The following is a 19,590-nucleotide window of genomic DNA, read 5'->3' on the forward strand; positions in this document are numbered from 1 at the left end:
CATGCTTATTTCACAAATAAAAGAGTGCATTTAAAATAAATCGTTTTATTTTGATTCAATGGTGGTTTGCAGTTTTACAGCTTTTTCACCATAAAATAAAGCCACATTAGAGCGCTGCTTACTGTGCTCCACGGCTGCAACACAACAAGCGCCTGGCCGCCATGGAAACCAAAACTTGCACATGTTAAATTTGGAACCCATGATCAGATTTGAAAACCAAATCCTCCAAGCGATTCCAATAAAGAAACGATTCCACTGGAATCGTAATTTTTGAAACGATTCCAAGTAGGAATCGGTTCTTGATGCCCAACCCTATTCATTATTGGAAATGCTGAAAAACTGTTGCAGCAATGTTGGCATTAATTCAGAGGTCTAATACCAGGCAACCCCTGAATGACAATTAAGTGACTAGCTATATTTTTTTTTACACATGTAATACTCAATATAATTTACATAAATAAGAACGAATAGAATTAGAGTTTATAGATAGAATTAAAGATTATGTTTAAAACAGACAGGATTTACTCTGAAAATCCGCCAACAGTTCATCTTTCTTAAAAATATGCCATAACTGTTAAACAAAACGAAAGAGACTGTTATTGTCTTTATTGTTAATATTATAGCTACATCAATGAGACTGAATAAAATAGGCTACAACCATAGACTGTTAATATTAAGATTTACTGTATATGGGTACAACACATGGGGAAACCTTTGAGGTTACACCAGTTCAAAATACGTTGCCATCGGATGCATATTTCCAATGTTAATAACAACGATTAAAATGTAGTTTAGGCTAAACAAGATTAACGAAGTCCAATCAATAAGTTACATCATATATAATTACCTGTAACTGGATGAAAGCGTCCCTGTTGTTTCCATCATACCGGAAATTACCCGAGAGACATATGATGTAACACGTAGAAAGTTCCGGACTATCGTTAGCTAGTACTAAAGGCAGAGACGTTTACTAAAGGTCGACATTTCCTCAAGGTGTCACGTCTGTTTTTATTAGCGAGCAAATTTACACATATACTAATAATTTAAAAATGCCGAGAGGAAGTAGAAGCCGGACATCCAGGATGGCCCCTCCAGCCAGGTGACATTTGATATCCAACATTTGATAAAAGTTGTTGAAACAGTAGCTGCTAGCAAGTTTAGCTAACGTGCTAGTGCTAGTCAGGGCCATTGCCTAAAGATTAGCAGCTAGAACTAAATTATATGATTATTTGATATGATTATTTTGTCAATCTAAATGTTTTCCTTTTGTACTAGTAGACTGGTGTTTGCTCAAGCCATTGATAAAAGCAATGCAGGTCACAGTGTATAATCTGCATTATTGTCTTTTAATATTTTATGGCATCACAACGTCAAAATTAAACATTTTTAAAATGTGTGGATTACATAAAACTACAGGCAGCTAGGATCAGTTTCCCTTTAACCTGCAGCTAATTTAAGACTTTCTTCGATGATTTCTCTTAAGCCACACGGGTTAGGTCTAATTGATACCATATGGGGTTTAGTTCAGTGTAAAGTCTTGATGGAGCTTAAATGTATTCCTCATACCTGTGTGTTCTGTCAGTATTATTAACGTTAGCTCCTAATGCTAAATTGTCATTTAAATGACCTCAAGTGGCACCATGCGCCTGTGCCACATACCGTTTTCTTGTAATAGCACTGGTGTTTTCTGAAGTTGTATCACTCTGTTGCACACTTTGAATAGTAGGCTATTGTAATCATCTAGTGCATAGATGTGTGATGTATGTGTATGAGATGTTATCTTCATATATGTACTGTATATCGTATTAACCTCATAGTTTTCCCATTGTCTAACCTTTGCCCTGAAGGTCTAAAGACAGAAAGTGGGGCTTTTTAACAAAATATGTTAAATGTGTCCTAAGTGTACAGTCTGCTGTACAGTTTGTTTTTGGCCTTCTTGAAACTTAGCATTGGCAGATATTTCAAAACTAAGTCAAACTAATTCGGAAAAACTGATACTAGCACTTACAGGTCGTGTCAGTTGTTGATTGTGTTGGGATTGTTCTTTTAATTTACTTTCTCTCTACAGCCGGGCTCCACCATCACCACCCCCTATGGCCAGGGCTGCACCTCCTCCCTCCTATGCCCCGGCTCCAATGCATGCTCCTCCATCTGCTGTGGGTGCTCCAGCTGCAGCACCCAGGCAACCAGGTATGTTTGCCCAGATGGCGACTACAGCTGCTGGAGTGGCAGTGGGCTCTGCAGTAGGACACACAATCGGCCATGCCATGACTGGAGGCTTCGGTGGTGGACACTCAGAGCCTGCCAAGCCAGACGTAACATACCAGGTAAATAAACTTTTGTTTAGCCGGTATTAAGACTGGATTAGCCTCAGGGCAGATTAGTGTGTCTGACACGTGGTAGGTAGCGGTACCAAAAAAACAGGTGTGTTTGGGAGTTGGTGGAGGAGGCAAAGTAGTGTTGAAACAACAAACCTCACTCATACGATGTAAGCTCGTAGGCTCCCAACTTATCTCGGTGAAAGTCTTATAACTGAACCATGTACATAATCATACTATTGCCTTTACATGGGTATATTCGCATAAAGTTGAATCTAATATCCACATTAGTTGTTAATGTATTTGTGCGCTAGTTGATTCCACTTTGCACTCTTTCTTGCCTGTCTCTTTGATTAAAAAAAAAAAAATCTCAAAGGAGAGATGTAAAGCTTAGCTATACGTCATATATCTTGGCATGTGAGACGTCTTCAAACATTTTGACACTAAGATGACATATCACCATGTTGGGCATTTCAAAATGTTAAGAGTAAGTGTATTTAAATTTTCTAGTACTATTGACATTGTGTTACAATTTGAAACCAACAAAAAAATCAAGAACTTCTCAAAGTACCATGCGTAGAGTAGATGTGTGAAGGATCCCATCATCTGTCTTGTGCCTTTCAGGAGCCGTACCAGGCTCAGCCCATGTACCAGCAGCAGCCACAGTCCATGTACCAGCAGGAGGCGCCTCAGCAGCAGCAGGCCTGCTCCTATGAGCTTAAACAGTTCATCGAGTGTGCCCAAAACCAGAGCGACTATAAACTCTGTGAGGGCTTCAGTGAGGTGCTGAAACAGTGCAAGTCCTCTAATGGTGAGTGAAAGTGGGGAGTTGTATTAGATTACATGTGGATTTTGTGTGTGTGTGTCAAACAGTGCAGTCTTGGACTGCTAATGTAATTGTAGCATTATCATTTTTTTGTTTAGAAAGACTCACACTCTAATGTCATAACAGAGTGATACATTGTCTCTGCAGTCTTGTTTGCTGTAGTGTTTATACTTGATTTAACACTGCCAAATAAGGATCTTGCATAAGTTCTTAGTCATCCAGGCATCCTAACCAAATGATGGCACAGTCATGGATCTGTGGTGTTTCGATACACCGTGTGGCCATAGGGAGGTAGCTTTAAAAGCTTTCTAAATGCTTCATATAACCAGATTTTCTTTTCTTTTACTGTAGGATTTTTAAATTTGCCAAATCAACTAATATCAATGATGGGGAGAATGAAAACTTGTCTAATTGAACTTTTCTTTTCTCCACAGGTATGTTATGAGATGACAAAAACCTGGAGAGTGAAGAGCACACAAACTGAATTAAGCAGCCATGCTGGATGAATACTAAGAGGGTGTTAATTCACAAGGGATCAATAAACATGCTTTATTTTGACAGTTGATTATCATCAGACAGCGTCATTGTGTTCTTTCTCAGGAAAGTGCTGCTGCAGAGTTTGTAATAATAGTAAATAATGTTTATATATTTTACTGCATGTTGACTTTAGTTGTCAGTGTTTTTCATTAGCTTTAGTGCTTTTAATTTAAATAGATGAACAACATTTGTAGATCATGATAACTTGTAAAACCACCAGTTTCCACCTTCTGGATTAAGGATGTCCGCAGTTTGTTTGGGTTTCAAAATAATAAAGCACCTGAATCTTAAAAACAATGTGTGATGATTTTTTTTTCACCGCCTGTTCATTTTTATATTCAGTTTCCTTATTTGCTGCAGGGGTCCAGCACCTGTCACGTCAATCCAGTCTCTGCAACGAGTTAAATGTTACATGTTGAGTACTGTAATGTAAGTCTCTCTCTCTCTCTCTCGCTCTCGCTCTCGCTCTCGCTCTCTCTCTCTCTCTCTCAGGGTAGGGTAGGGTGGAAGCAACATTTATTTTTGTCCTCTGACATTAAGCTTACCCTTAGCTATGACAGCGGCCCCTCAGAGCTGCGACAGCCCCGGGGTTTTGACTAGAGCTTTTAGTCCGTCCTCTGACACTTTGTGAACAGACTGAGTGATTCTGATGGATACCCTTTATCTCAGGGACTGACCGGCACCGGACACGGTGAGTGATGTATTACTTTATTAGAGTCAGCTAAAGGTCGAAGATTGACAGAGGATAAAAGGAGATCTAGTTCACATTGGCATTTTGCTAAATCTACACCCCGTGATTATGTCGGATCCAAAACAAAGCTTGTTCGCTTACTAGATCCGGTACAATCAACATGATTGAGACCGCTGGCAATTTAACATCTTAATGTAATATTACAAAAACTTACAGAAGTTGTTGATACTGATAAAGGCGTCCATCTGCACCGGGAGACAGAATCCAATAATTATTCTACTCCACTATAGGCCTGTGTGTTCATAGTTACTCTAATATAATATACATTTGAGAAGAGCAGCGAAGTCCACGGGTTTGAGAAGCTGCAACCAACAGATATTTGGGATTTTTGCTTGATAAATGATTAATTTCCTTTCAATTAACTAACTATGTATTTCAGGTCAATAGTTAAACGATTCACTATGACCTGCTACAACATTGAAGTGCTGCTTATATCAGCAATTATAATTAATAGACATAATAGGCTCCTCCTGCTAGCCTGACAAGCCAGACCCACATCAAGATTATTATATTATTATAAATTACATTTGTTGCCGCTAGGGTGCGTCTAGATTTCTAGGCTATCCTCCTGCTGCTTAATAAGTACTTTTATTAATGGTACTTTTAGATTTCTGATAACATTGTCAAACCTGAAGCTGTGTTGTGTCTTTGAAAATGCTAACTGTTTCTGTCAGCGACCTGTTGTGGGAGGAGAGCAGTTGTGCAGCCTTTGGTGGTGAACCAGAGTCCCAGCCATCATGACCAAAGAGGAGGAGAACCCTGACTGGGTGGGGGCCCAGGAGTTCTACAAGAAGTATGAAACCAAGGAGATTCTAGGAAGGTATTAAATTAGCCTACAAGGGCTTCCCAACCTCAGGGTCAGGGCCCCTACAAAGGGTTGCCAGTTTAATGCGAGCAGTCGTGAGACTCCTCTAATATTTGATTTAGCTTATTGTGAATTACTGACAAAAATGTTCTTTGGGACTCTAAAATTATTCAAATAAAGGATTTCCTGCCCGCTTCCTATGAAGGGATAATGATATTATAAATGATCAAATATGCATCCCCTGCTTGCCAACCCTTTTGATTTTCAGCTTCAACACACACACACACACACACACACACACACACACACACATACACACAGTGGTGTGCTGTACCGTTCATCTGCATGTACTGCAGATGAATGTACTGCTAAACCTGTGCATTAAAAATGTTGAAATGGGTGGCAGCAGCAACAACAACCACCACCACCGTTTATTGAGAAAGTTAATCAGCTGATTGATGGGCGATAGCGGAGGTAAAAGCCTGTGAAAAGGCAAGGGCCAATAGGGAAACACCAACAGTGATGTCAATCACTCACTCCAACCAATGGTGGAACTTCATCACAGAGCGACAGTTTCGAGGTCCTAGGGCTGGTCCCTGCAGTCTAGCCAAAAACAAATAGGCTATTTCTTAAATTTGTGGTCTGGAAATTCACATTTTTCAGTTTAACAGCCCAATACAATATAAAACAACTCAAGACATTAGTAATGTTTGTTTGGTTGAGACACTGTTGGCTTTCCCAGAAGTCCCTGAGGAATGTCAGCAGTGCCAGAGCTTTCTTTCTCATTGTCATTCCCTACCATCTGTCAGACGGTGGTGCTGTTACATGAAGCATGCAGTGTTTGAAGAGGCTGCATTCATTAACTTAAGCATTTTTTTTGGACAAAGGTTTAGTGTTGAGGGCTGCCCGCAGTGCCCAGGATTGGACAGCATGCTGTTAGATTACGTAATTTCACTCCCTTTCTTACATGCAGGTCACCGAATTTGGACAATGTGTTCAGTTGCTCTGGTACTCTTCGCATGGCTTAGCCAGCTTCACAAACAGGGGACAGAGAGCCAGTTTAGTATCCATTCTAAATGGTCCCCTGAAATGGATTTATAAGTATAAATTACAATGAGGTTACAATCTCTGACTTTACGCCACACGTCACATCAAGATGAAGCTAGGCTACTCTTCCATAGACAACAGGGAAAAACACGGAGTATTCTGAGAACATAGCATCCAACAGTTATCACAGAAACTTAATTTGTTGCTGAAATTCCTGACCCGAAGCACACAAACATGTTTTCTTTGAGTCCAGCTGTCCAAACACAAACCACTGAAATATTAAGTAACCTGACAAAGCTGATAACAAGTGATTTCTCTTCCTCAGGGGAGTGAGCAGCGTGGTGCGTCGCTGCATCAACAAACAAACGTCTCAGGAGTACGCAGTCAAGATCATCGACATCACCCCCTCGGACAAGACGACCCCGCAGCAGATCGAGGAGATCAGAGAGGCGACAGTGAAGGAGATCGACATCCTCAAGAAAGTCTGCGGACAGGAGAACATCAGTAAGCACATACTGACAGATTTGAATTCAAACTGTGTGCATCAGCAGCTTTATTAAAACATGGATCTACATTAATAGTCTCAGAAAGCCAAAAGAGCGTGGCTGGCCTTTGTCCCATTTATCTGCTCAAGAGGTCAGTTGTAGTCAGTGTAGGCCTTTGCTCTCAAGTTATCCACCTATCAAGTGAATTTAAATCCTTTTTGTTTTGTCCGTCTTCATTCAATACTTAATGTACCTCAAATGTCTCTCCAGTACAGCTCAAAGACTGCTACGAGTCCAAAGCCTTCTTCTTCCTGGTTTTTGACCTGTAAGTGTAAAATCTCAAGTTTTCCATGGCTGACTTTTAAACAGAAATTCAAGCAAGCAGCTGTTCAAATGTTTTCTTTCTCGCAGAATGAAGAGGGGTGAACTTTTTGACTACCTCACAGAGAAAGTTACCCTGAGTGAGAAGGAAACCAGGTCAGTGGGAGTGTTACATGACTATTATGAATTCTCCTAATCCTTTAAAGACCTTTTAAGAGTTTGGTGTGTGTTGGTTTTAGGAAAATCATGCGTGCTCTGCTGGAGGTGGTCCAGTTTCTCCACAACCAAAACATCGTCCACCGAGACCTAAAGCCTGAGAACATCCTTCTAGACGACGAGATGAACATCAAACTAACCGACTTTGGCTTCGCTGTGCAAATCCAGCCAGAACAGAAACTCAAAGGTTGGTGAAAGCTTACATGGGAACCAGCCAACAAACATGGTTGCAATATCTGAATGAATTTAAGGTCATTTCAGAGTGACAAGTTTACGTCTAGGTAGTCCAAACTGACCCAATTTGCTCACACTGACATATTAAGAGCAACTAACAATATCGGACATGAACACAACAAAAATTCCCACCCCAGCATATTCAGCTGAGGATATTTAAGTGTCCTTCTCGTATAAAGTTTCTATGTTTACAACCTACAGTGCAATTACAGCAGCTGCTGGCGGTCAGCGGAGAATCTGGGTCTGATTGCACAACATGCTCCAATCTCTCTTAGCTGCTCTTACAAAGGTTAAGATGCAACAGTACACTCAGATCTATTTGCTGTAGTCCCAGACACTCGGAGTACACTGACCTTTCACATTAACTGTGCATATAGTTTTGTTTAGTTGGTAAATATGTAATATTCACGTTTGATTACTTGCATTAGACTGTAGATCTATTTCAGCAGGGTCGACAGGCATGTACTGTATGCATGCAACACATCATGTCAAAGTTGCCATCAAAACAAATGTCTAAATGCATAATGAGGTAAATGATTTCAATAAGTGTTCTAGGGCTGTGTATTGGCAAGAATCTGGCGATACTATGCGTATCACGATACATGGGTCACGATTCAATATATTGCAATATATTTCGATACTGTGCATAAGGCGATATATTGGGATTTTTTTTAAGTATAATTTTAGATAAACTAATATTTAAAAAAAGACATGATGTTCATAAAAGTCAAAGAAGTTTACTTTAGGTAAACAATTCAGTTCAAACTGAAAATCAAACTGCCTGTTTGGGATTGTGGTTTACAGGTTCTTAGTGAGCAAATTTGTATATGCTAAAGTAGGCCAAAGTTCAGCCATAGCTACAATGTTAGCTTCTAGCAAAAAGTCAGGCACTACTAGGCACTGCTAGGCACTGCTAGGCACTGTTAGGCACTGTTAGGCACTGTTAGGCACTGTTAGGCACTGTTGGGCAAGGACACTAGTGGTGTGTCTCAGCATAGCCATCTAGCGGTAGGGGGTTTGAACACAACATAAACGTGAACCACTGTCTTACATGAATATTTTTGAACGTTTAAAAAACCCCCAAAAAAACGATATTGCCTTTTTGAAAATCGATACAGTATTGCAAAATAAAATATTGCGATACTCAAGTGTAACGATTTTTTCTTACAACCCTAAAATGTTCTCATATGTAGGTAAATGGTGTTATTCAATTAAATTTTATTTATAGTGTCACATCACAACAGGAGTTATCTCAGGACACTTTACAGATAGAGTAGGTCTAGACCACACTCTGTAATTTACAAAAACCCAACAATTCCCCCCTCAAGAGCAAGCATTCGGTGCGACAGTGGCGAGGAAAAACTTCCTTTCAACAGGCAGAAACCTCGGACAGACCCTGACTCTTGGTGGGCGGCCTTCTGCCGCTGCCGGTTGGGATACAGAGACAGAGTTATAGATATAATATATTGATGTTCTAGTTAGACAGAATCAGCTTGAAGATGTAAAAATAACTATGAGGACTCAAGTTACTGTAGTGGACTAAGTCATTATTTGATTTATTATTCGCTTGACTACTTTTGCTTGGATAAGAATTACAGAACAGCCAACAGATGTGCTTTTATGGCTTTAAAGTTTGCTTTCCCCAAATGAGACAACCCTTGAGAGACACCTTTTCGTGAAGATAGTCCCTAGTTTTGAATGCATTGCTGTTTTGGATAGGAATTGGCTGCATGTGTTTTTTTTCCTGGTATAGCACTCTGTAATCTTCGGTTTTGTTAACTGCTACTTAAATATGATACATATTATTTCCACCAGGGTGGTTGTGGTCAAGAGGATGCGACATAAGCCTGCTAATTACAGTAATCTTCAGTAGAGCAACTAACGTACGGTCATTTGAGTAGTTTTGGAAAAAGTAATTCCACACTTCTACTGGTGTAATAGTATACCTGATTTGGACTTCCAACAATACCCATCAGATTAAAGTACACTTTTTCAAGCTTTGTAAATGTGCGTTTTAGTTTGACGTGTCTTGTAATGCAGAGGTGTGTGGGACCCCTGGCTACCTCGCACCGGAGATCATTGAGTGCTCCATGGACGGAGGGCATGCAGGATACACTACTGCTGTGGACATGTGAGTGTGCAGAGACAAAGATCACACGACACAGCAGAAAGTTAGTCAGAATGTCATATATAAACTAAACAATATAAGCAACAAAGTTGTTACACATACAGTCAGGTCCATAAATATTGGGACATCGACACAATTCTAATCTTTTTGGCTCTATACACCACCACAATGGAGTTGAAATGAAACGAACAAGATGTGCTTTAACTGCAGACTTTCAGCTTTAATTTGAGGGTATTTACATCCAAATCAGGTGAACAGTGTAGGAATTACAACAGTTTGTATATGTGCCTCCCACTTTTTAAGGGACCAAAAGTAATGGGACAATTGGCTGCTCAGCTGTTCCATGGCCAGGTGTGTGTTATTCCCTCATTATCCCATTTACAAGGAGCAGATAAAAGGTCCAGAGTTCATTTCAAGTGTGCTATTTGCATTTGGAATCTGTTGCTGTCAACTCTCAATATGAGATCCAAAGAGCTGTCACTATCAGTGAAGCAAGCCATCATTAGGCTGAAAAATCTAAACAAACCCATCAGAGAGATAGCAAAAACATTAGGTGTGGCCAAATCAACTGTTTGGAACATTCTTAAAAAGAAAGAACGCACCGGTGAGCTCAGCAACACCAAAAGACCCGGAAGACCACGGAAAACAACTGTGGTGGATGACCGAAGAATACTTTCCCTGGTGAAGAAAACACCCTTCACAACAGTTGGCCAGATCAAGAACACTCTCCAGGAGGTAGGTGTATGTGTGTCAAAGTCAACAATCAAGAGAAGACTTCACCAGAGTGAATACAGAGGGTTCAATACAAGATGTAAACCATTGGTGAGCCTCAAAAAGGAAGGCCAGATTAGAGTTTACCAAACAACATCTAAAAAAGCCTTCACATTTCTGGAACAACATCCTATGGACAGATGAGACAAAGATCAACTTGTACCAGAGTGATGGGAAGAGAAGAGTATGGAGAAGGAAAGGAACTGCTCATGATCCAAAGCATACCACCTCATCAGTGAAGTATGGTGGTGGTAGTGTCATGGCGTGGGCATGTATGGCTGCCAATGGAACTGGTTCTCTTGTATTTATTGATGATGTGACTGCTGACAAAAGCAGCAGGATGAATTCTGAAGTGTTTTGGGCAATATTATCTGCTCATATTCAGCCAAATGCTTCAGAACTCATTGGACGGCGCTTCACAGTGCAGATGGACAATGACCCGAAGCATACTGCGTAAAGCAACCAAAGAGTTTTTTTAAGGGAAAGAAGTGGAATGTTATGCAATGGCCAAGTCAATCACCTGACCTGAACTCGATTGAGCATGCATTTCACTTGCTGAAGACAAAACTGAAGGGAAAATGCCCCAAGAACAAGCAGGAACTGAAGACAGTTGCAGTAGAGGCCTGGCAGAGCATCACCAGGGATGAAACCCAGCGTCTGGTGATGTTTATGCATTCCAGACTTCAGGCTGTAATTGATTGCAAAGGATTTGCAACCAAGTATTAAAAAGTGAAAGTTTGATTTATGATTGTTAATCTGTCCCATTACTTTTGGTCCCTTAAAAAGTGGGAGGCACATATACAAACTGTTGTAATTCCTACACCGTTCACCTGATTTGGATGTAAATACCCTCAAATTAAAGCTGAAAGTCTGCAGTTAAAGCACATCTTGTTCGTTTCATTTCAACTCCATTGTGGTGGTGTATAGAGCCAAAAAGATTAGAATTGTGTCGATGTCCCAATATTTATGGACCTGACTGTATTAACAAATGACTAATAAACAATGCCACATTCTGCAGCAATCAGTCCCTCCAGAAAAACGCGATTATGCGATCGCATAATTCAATGCATAATCAGCCAAAGTCTGCATATGCTGCACTTTCGCCGCATGATTTGCCGATTTCCGCGCAAAATATGCGGGGCTTGCATGATTTCATAATCCCCGCATTTTCGTTGCAAAAAAGTCACATATATCTCAGCAGAAAGTTGAAAAATGTTGCGTTTACTCAAAGAATTTCTAATATGGGAAGAAGTTCCACTCTCTCGTTACTTCCGGCTTCTGAACTGGTTGCAGTTCCACCAGAGTTCCTTATAGGGGGCGCTCACAGGCCAGTACAGAATGAATGGGACTCTATGGAGCTATACCCCTCAAAATCCACTTTTCTCAGGATATACTTTTTTGTCTAGTAATTTGAATGTTGCATTTGAAAGGGGAGGCTAAGAAAATACACACTGCTGGGTAAAAGTGGCTTTTTTGTTCTAAAAAGCCTTTTAAAATGTCAATGACGTCATACACATATACGGCCAGAGATACTGCTTTACGGCAAGCTCTGAGTCGCTTCCTTTGTTCTCTCGAAGCATCGACAACACAGCTGACAGGTTAGCCTCTCCCTGTTAATACACGTGCTAGAAAGAGGTTTGCTAATGTTTTAAAGACCACCCCGAAATATTCACTCTGACATTCTGGTTTTGCTTTGGATGCCGTCAAGCGGGATCTCCGATCGTAATCAGTCCTTCACTGACCAATCAGCATTCATTAGCAGAATGCTAGCGTGTTATGGGCAAATCGACTCAACCTGTAAGAAATCGAAAGGGCATAAGTACTCGTTCATTCAACTTTTGACCTATAATCCATGTTGAACTTGCAAAAACTACTATCAAATCTGAGATTTCTCAACGACAATCAGGCGTAAAGAGACAAATTTAGCCGTCTAGCTCCATAGAGTCCCATTCATTTAGCACTGGACCGCGATCACCCCTCAGTGGAACTCTGGTGGAACTGCAACCAAATTCGGTACAATGGGGCTGAATAGGGAGTGGAACGGCTTTCTGTAGACGGACTTTGGTTTACTTCACACAAGAGCAGCCATTTTCCCTGTTGCCATGGGAATGTTATGAAGTAATGTAATTAGCGACGTGAACATCATCGAAAAGCTGCAAACCCCGCGATGAAGCCATGATGAAACGGCAGTTTTTGCAAGTTCCCGCAATTTCATCGCATAAAATTGCATAAATATCCCACATATCCCATCGCATTTTTAAGAAAATGTGCTGCATAATCAAGGATTTTTTGCCCGCAACAATCACGAAAAACTCCGCATTTTTCTGGAAGGACTGAGCAATGTGAAACTATTGTGCAGTTTATTTGTAACCCGTAATCTTATGTACAATATGGAAACTCATGTTATCTTAAATATAACTTGGCTTACACATTTTCCAGGTTATTATCAGAATGATGGATGTACACACTGTTAACAGACTTTGTGAGCTTGATTTTCTCATGGTTTCTTCCTGCAGATGGAGTTCGGGGGTGATCATGTACACGCTGCTCGCAGGATCTCCGCCCTTCTGGCACAGGAAACAGATGCTGATGCTGCGTATGATCTTGTCTGGGAGCTACGACTTCTCGTCTCCAGAGTGGGAAGACCGCTCAGACACTGTTAAAGATTTGGTACGCTCTTTTGTCCACCCTTACTTTTGCTGATTGGCTTATGTAACAAACGACACTTTGTAATAGTTGACTAATATCACTTATGACAATTAGCGACGTTAAAATGTGAAGCTGCTGTACGTTTTTAATTAACAGAAGAATGAATAAAACTCTCTGTGCGGTTTAATCAGATCTCTCGGATGCTGGTGGTTGACCCAAAGCAGCGATACACCACTACAGACGTCCTCAACCACTCGTTCTTTTCACAGTATGTGGTTCACGAAGTACGACAGTTCAGCCCATACAGGCGGTTCAAGGTGAGACGTAAAAGATTACCACTCATAATCTCAATCACATTCACAAACACGCAGCTGACCATAAATGTTTAGATTAATGTCCTACCTTCCAATGTGTAACAGATCCATTTCATATTGCCTATGCCCACGAAGGCAAACATGGCCATTAGTTTGATTTTCTGGCTTGACTGGGAACAAAGGGTGATGATCATTGAAATATGGCCTCCTTGAACACACCAGCAAGCACTGTACCATCAAAGAATATTTTACAATATATTGGTTCATTTATAAACAGTATTCTCCTGTATTTATTCACTTGATTAGATATTTCCTAATGTCTTATTTCATTTTGGCCATTTAGAGTCTTTTTAAGCCTTTGTAGGTACATTTTCAAATAAATGTCATTGCATTGTGCACTGTAATGAATGAAAACAAATGGTTGCCTGGCAGATGGGACATCAGCCCCAAAACGTTTAGTGCTTAATAATGATAAAGCCGGTGCAACAACAAAAAATAGGAAGGTAATCAAGACATTAATCAAACACAGTCTTTACACACACAGTCCTGAGAAGAAGTCTAATTAGACAGAAGAAGTGAAAACACCTGTGGGTCTTGTACCAAAACGTTATGACGGTGATGACATGCACACTTTCCACACATTTAATATACCCTCCTCAATACTCCAAGACACCGGTGAACTTTTCCCTAACTTTATCCTTCAGGTAATTTGCATGACTGTTCTTGCCACAATGCGAATCTACTGCAACTACCGCCGTGCCAAGCCCGTCACCAAGGAGGTGATCAAGAGCGACCCGTACGCCGTCAAGCCCATCCGCAAGCTCATTGACGCGTGTGCGTTCAAGATCTACGGCCACTGGGTCAAGAAGGGACAAACTCAGAACAGAGCAGCACTTTTCGAGAACACTCCCAAGGCCATCCTGCTGTCGATGGCTGCCGAGGCCGACGAGCCGGCCCACCACATATGGTAATAAGCACTCAGGACAAATCTGCTGGAGATGCTAGCAAAGGTACTCTTCTCTGTTGTATAAAGGGAATTAACTGGTAAAACATAACCGACTAACACCATACAAGGTTCATTTTAGTGTGAAGAGCATATTTTGCTCATGAATTTTTGAAATGCAGCAGTTAGTTACAGTGGCATTAACTTACCTCAAGAATTGCCAAATGCGGCAAACAAAACATCTGCAAGAATACCACTGTTCAACACTTTACTTGCTTTCTGTCCTAAATGTAGATTAGAATAACAGATTGAGAAAAAATGTCAAGCCCGTTCTCAACTGTACAGCCTTTAAAAATTGACTTATTCTTTGCAGCCTGTCTAATGCAATTGGAGCCAGCAGCCACCTCATTGTTAGTTTCTTTAGTACTATGCACTTATCCACAGTCAGTCAAACAAGGTTTCCACCTTACCTTTCACTGCATGAAATATACAGTTTGTTGAAGGTTTAAAATTTTGGATGACCACGTTAATAAAATCAATTGAAAAAATTCTGGTTGTATAAATGACGACCTGGAGTATCACGTTACTCTTGTTTTCTACAAACATTTGTTTTGTCAGAACTGACAGCAAAAGCAAAACATGTGGACAAAAACCAACATTTTATCAACTGGAATATGAAACCGTGAACCTGCATACTTGAATGGCATGGACTTAGTTTTGTATGGCTGATCATCATGCATGTACTGTACTGAGAACAGCTTCAAGGGAAGTTCTAATTATATAGCACTTTAAAATGTATGCCATGGATTTATTAAAATGTGCATTACATTTGAAAAACCAAGACTTGTTATTGGAAAGGTCCCAACTATTATGCTTTTGAATTTTTATAAATCTGGATTGTATTTTTCTGTGTGTACACAAACTTGAATGTAGAAAGCTAATACACAAGACCCATTTTTAAACAGTGAAAAGTTTATTACAACACTAGAGTGAGGTACATCTTTCAAGTATAAACAAGCATTCAAGGGCAGATGGTGCTAGCTTTTAACACAAGACACCGTTTTCCCTTGTGGAGCTGTGGGTAGAGAAGAAAGAAAAAAAATTTAGGAGTTTAACATTTCACAACGTGCATTAATAGTTAAACTTTTTATTGTCATGTTCTTACCATGAGTGAAGGAGTTGACTATTTTTCTCATGTTCCCGCTTTAGAAGCAGCCACCGGTTGCTCTGCAAAATTTAGCAAACAGTTTGAACATATATAATAAGCAGGAATATTGGCAGAGCAGCATCTACAATTTCCAAGTTTATCATTGTACTCATTCCTGTACAGTTGGATGAGGCTGAGGGAAGCACTCATCCAGTCATTTAGCAGTAATGAGATGTGGCTTTTGCATGGTGTCTGACTGTACCCACCACAGACCAGCTGGAACAGAATTCGGCCATGCCTCAGTGCAGTGCTGACGTTCAGTGGCAGGAAAACTGTGCAAACCTACCATCCTCCGGCCTTCGTGTTATGGAGGTCAGTCGTAGCAGCCGTGTTTCTTTGGGCCACTGTGTGAAGGCCATGGATTACTGCACTTATATTTTGACAAATGCTGGAACCAAGTGTTATGGAGGCCATGAGATGAACTTGTTTGAGGACATAACGTTATTGAGCATGTTTTCTCACACAAACAAATTGTGAGACAGTGCTAAACAATGCTTTTGGTAAAATAGCTAAATGAAGGAATGTTTGTCTTATCAATAACGAAAATAAATTGCAACCTTGTGACATACTATAACTGTCACATTTAAGAGCCACATTCCTGTATTCACTCTGACATAAGATTAAGGCACACTATTAGCACTCTTATCCTGTTGAGTCAGTGTGAAAACAATAATTTAGCATGGTGTCTGACTGCATTTACTATTTCAAGAGTAAAACAGAATTCGGCCATGCATTCAAATATGTTATTATGAAGTATGAGTTACCTCTCCGTGTTTCTACTCTTGGCCAAGGATCAACAATCCCATCTTCAGACAAGGCATCTGTAGGAGAACACACCAGCTCAGTAACAGAAAGCTTTATTTCTCAGTGGTGAGGTTTGTAAGAGCACGTGTTTCATTTGAGGCGATACATTTCTGACATAAGGGCACATTCATCTCAATTACATGTCGTTCGATTAATTTTAGGGAATTGGCTCAAGTTCCCAGTGTTTTAATTTGTAACTTCCAATATAATAAGAAATAGTATACATCTGCTCCTCCTCACCTCTGCCACATGGTGTGTTTCAGGCTGGTCGCTCCTCCATGAGGTCAGCCCATATCTTCCAATGTATGCTGTGCAATGATCACAAAACAGAGGTACACAAACATGTTAACATCAGCAGAATCATACAGGTTTATACACGCTTAAGTATGTTCTCTTAATTTCCTATGTAAATGGTGGGCCTAAGCCTATCGTAACACAACTTAGCCTAACGATAGCTACCTTAACAACCCTCTGGACCCATCCAGATCATAGACACAAATCACAATCTATGCGAATAAGGGAGTATAGTGGTGGTGTTTTAGCAAAAACTGTCGATTACTTTCTGACTAAAGAACCACCGTCTTCCAGGTGCAATGCACGTATAGCTAACGTTAGCTCACCACCATGTGTAACGTTACCTCATGCTGTCCACATCCAAAACAAACAAGGCATCCTGCTTGAATCTAGTTAACGTTAGCTAAAATTACCTCTGCTGAGTTGCAGCTTAAATTTGCATTGTTCCACTTGGACCCTGATTTACAGCAAACCTGGACGACTGAGAGCGACATTTTATATGCTGATAGCCACTGACTTCAACGTGGAGTATTTAGCTAGCTATCGTCGTCTTCCGGTTAGCAAATATGCTTTTCATAGGATGGCGAAGGCACGACCCGCCCTCCTCTCCTTCTGATTGGCTAGTACTTGTTGCCTGCTCTGATTGGGTTGGTTAGGTTTAGGCAAGCACAGTGGGAGGGTAGGGCTGGACATGCCTTCGCCATCCCAAGACTGTATGGCTGTTCTCTTGGGAAATAAAACTCTTCGTGTTCTGTTAGCATTTTGCACCGGTTGAAAACTGCAAGACATATGTAACCCATAACTGTTTAAGAGACTATATGGATTAGTGCAGGATGTGCAAAAAATGTTGAGGGATGTGTTCAGGATATCTAATATATGAATGTGCAGAGGACAGGTATAGTCCAGGATGTATGCTGGTGGGGATCTGGGGCCTTGTTAATATTATCTATCATCAGCATGTTTCTTGATTACAACCAGAGTACTGTTTGAACCTGTGTCTCCTAGTCACTACACTTCGCATTAACCTTCATCCTGGACTATACATCTGCCCATGCACATATTATATATTATTTGCACATTCTGCACTCAACCCATTCAGCCTCTTTTTCTTTGTGCAACAGTTATTTTGTATGTATATATTTGTTTCTGTATTTGTTTTTATTATTATTATTATTATTGTAGTTATTGTATTTCATATTAATGTTTACTATGTCTGTTTGTCTGTTTATGTATGCACCTTTCACCAAGGAAAAATTCCACATAAGTGTAATTTATTGTGGCAATAAACCCTTTTCTGAATCTCATATTCCTGCTAGTTGATTAGCGTCTACTCCAATATGAGCTACTAAAAAAACTTGATGACAATTGCAATTTTTTCTGATTGCTTAGCTGTAGTAGGTTGTTGATCCTGCCTGCTTTGTTTGTGTGTTTCCTAAAGTTCATAAATAACCATCTCCCCAATATTACAACTAATTCAAATACTGCAATATTAACTAATTCAGAAAAAAAATTGTCTTCTTGGTTGAAACCCATAGACTGTTTATAAGCCAAATGCAAACAGTGATTGCAAATGCTACTATTGTTTATTATTATATAATGTATTTCCTAGTTCAGCTTTTAAGTACTTCTCCCATGTTTGACTAAGCCTACTTCACTGTCACTCGGTTGTGTAATTTTAGTTAAATAAAACTAGCTGGATGAAGCTGTAATTATGTATACACTTAAGAAATCTAAGAAATCTTCTAATTAGATAGGCTATGATGTATAATGTTAGGATTTTGTACAAACCTACAATAGGCCTACAACGTAAATATATTTACCTGGCCGTATACTGAAGTCTGAGTGTGTGCAAGATTTAAATATATATATATATATATATATATATATATATATATATATATATATATATATATATATATATATATATATATATATATATATATATATACAGTATCTCACAAAAGTAAGTACACCCCTCACATTTTAGTAAATATTTCATTATATCTTTTAATGGGACAACACTGAAGAAATTACACTTTGCTACAATGTAAAGTATTAAGTGTACAGCTTGTATAACAGTGTAAATGTGCTGTCCCCTCAAAATAACTCAACACACAGCCATTAATGTCTAAACCACTGGCAACAAAAGTGAGTACACCCCTATGTTAAATTCCCATAGAGGCAGGCAGATTTTTATTTTTTAAAGGCCAGTTATTTCATGGATCCAGGATACTATGCATCCTGATAAAGTTCCCTTGGCCTTTGGAATTAAAACAGCCCCCACATCATCAAGGGAAGGGAAGGGGAACTTTATCAGGATGCATAGTATCCTGGATCCATGAAATAACTGGCCTTTAAAAATAAAAATCTGCCTTCCTCTATGGGAATTTAACATAGGGGTATGTATAATTATGGCCCCTGTATTTTAAGGAAGAACATTTATTTATTTACAATACATTATTCATTCACAAAAAAAATTGGTGTAATTAAAAGGTCTGATTTTTCCTCATTTTTTAAATTAAGGCATTAAGATCAATTTCCAAAAGATGATTTTTTTTATTCCTCTTTTTAGTCGACTTCAGCATGGGTATGAATACTTATGAGCAGCACTGTGTGTATTAATTAAAAAAACAAATATATATATATATATATATATATATATATATATATATATATATATATATATATATATATTTGTTTTTTTAATTGTTTGTTATGAATAAATAATTAAAGTCAGGAGTTTGCTCCAACTCCTTTGCTGGAGTCAACAAGCCTTTATAAATCAAGCCCTCCCAAACTTTTTTTTAATAATCTATACCACTTTGAAATATTTTTTCATCCAAGCACCCTCTGAACGGCGCAAAAGATTTTTGGTAGAAAAAAAGCCTATAAAGAGGTTCAACAGTGCTACCCGTTCATTAGGCTATAATTATTTTAGGA

General features: G+C 39.5%; 2 protein-coding genes, 1 long non-coding RNA gene and 2 other non-coding genes across 9 annotated transcripts; 2 read left to right on the forward strand and 3 right to left on the reverse strand.

The window, feature by feature from the left end:
* The first annotated feature begins 929 nt into the window (after positions 1-929).
* On the forward strand, positions 930-3,978 carry chchd2 (coiled-coil-helix-coiled-coil-helix domain containing 2). The gene is made up of 4 exons (XM_078246242.1): positions 930-1,099; positions 2,069-2,327; positions 2,943-3,129; positions 3,579-3,978. Exons 1-4 carry the CDS (start codon positions 1,050-1,052, stop codon positions 3,587-3,589), a joined length of 507 nt encoding a protein of 168 aa, XP_078102368.1. The 5' UTR covers positions 930-1,049; the 3' UTR covers positions 3,590-3,978.
* Positions 3,979-5,156: 1,178 nt separating this feature from the next.
* phkg1a (phosphorylase kinase, gamma 1a (muscle)) lies at positions 5,157-15,111 on the forward strand. 3 transcript variants are annotated; one of them, XM_078243859.1, is made up of 9 exons: positions 5,157-5,252; positions 6,610-6,788; positions 7,040-7,094; positions 7,139-7,246; positions 7,330-7,493; positions 9,581-9,671; positions 12,956-13,109; positions 13,280-13,405; positions 14,107-15,111. In XM_078243859.1, exons 1-9 carry the CDS (start codon positions 5,170-5,172, stop codon positions 14,371-14,373), a joined length of 1,227 nt encoding a protein of 408 aa, XP_078099985.1. In that variant the 5' UTR covers positions 5,157-5,169; the 3' UTR covers positions 14,374-15,111. The 3 variants fall into 3 exon arrangements, with proteins under 3 accessions (XP_078099985.1, XP_078099992.1, XP_078100000.1); XM_078243866.1 differs by having other exon boundaries at positions 7,181-7,246; XM_078243874.1 differs by having other exon boundaries at positions 6,610-6,766; positions 7,045-7,094; positions 7,181-7,246.
* A 186-nt stretch (positions 15,112-15,297) lies between these two features.
* Positions 15,298-17,200, reverse strand: LOC144512907 (uncharacterized). 3 transcript variants are annotated; one of them, XR_013501054.1, is made up of 6 exons: positions 17,064-17,200; positions 16,597-16,664; positions 16,317-16,373; positions 15,839-15,940; positions 15,511-15,572; positions 15,298-15,420 (listed from the first exon to the last, which is right to left on the reverse strand). It is a non-coding gene; the product is annotated as an uncharacterized LOC144512907 (long non-coding RNA). The 3 variants fall into 3 exon arrangements; XR_013501055.1 differs by having other exon boundaries at positions 15,759-15,940; XR_013501053.1 differs by having other exon boundaries at positions 15,511-15,940.
* On the reverse strand, positions 15,654-15,790 carry LOC144516046 (small nucleolar RNA SNORA15). The gene has a single exon (XR_013501804.1). It is a non-coding gene; the product is annotated as a small nucleolar RNA SNORA15 (small nucleolar RNA).
* Positions 16,149-16,284, reverse strand: LOC144516045 (small nucleolar RNA SNORA15). Its single transcript, XR_013501803.1, has one exon. It is a non-coding gene; the product is annotated as a small nucleolar RNA SNORA15 (small nucleolar RNA).
* Positions 17,201-19,590: the final 2,390 nt, after the last annotated feature.

This window comes from Sander vitreus, chromosome 3 (assembly GCF_031162955.1).
Source record: "Sander vitreus isolate 19-12246 chromosome 3, sanVit1, whole genome shotgun sequence".
NCBI lineage: Eukaryota > Metazoa > Chordata > Actinopteri > Perciformes > Percidae > Sander > Sander vitreus.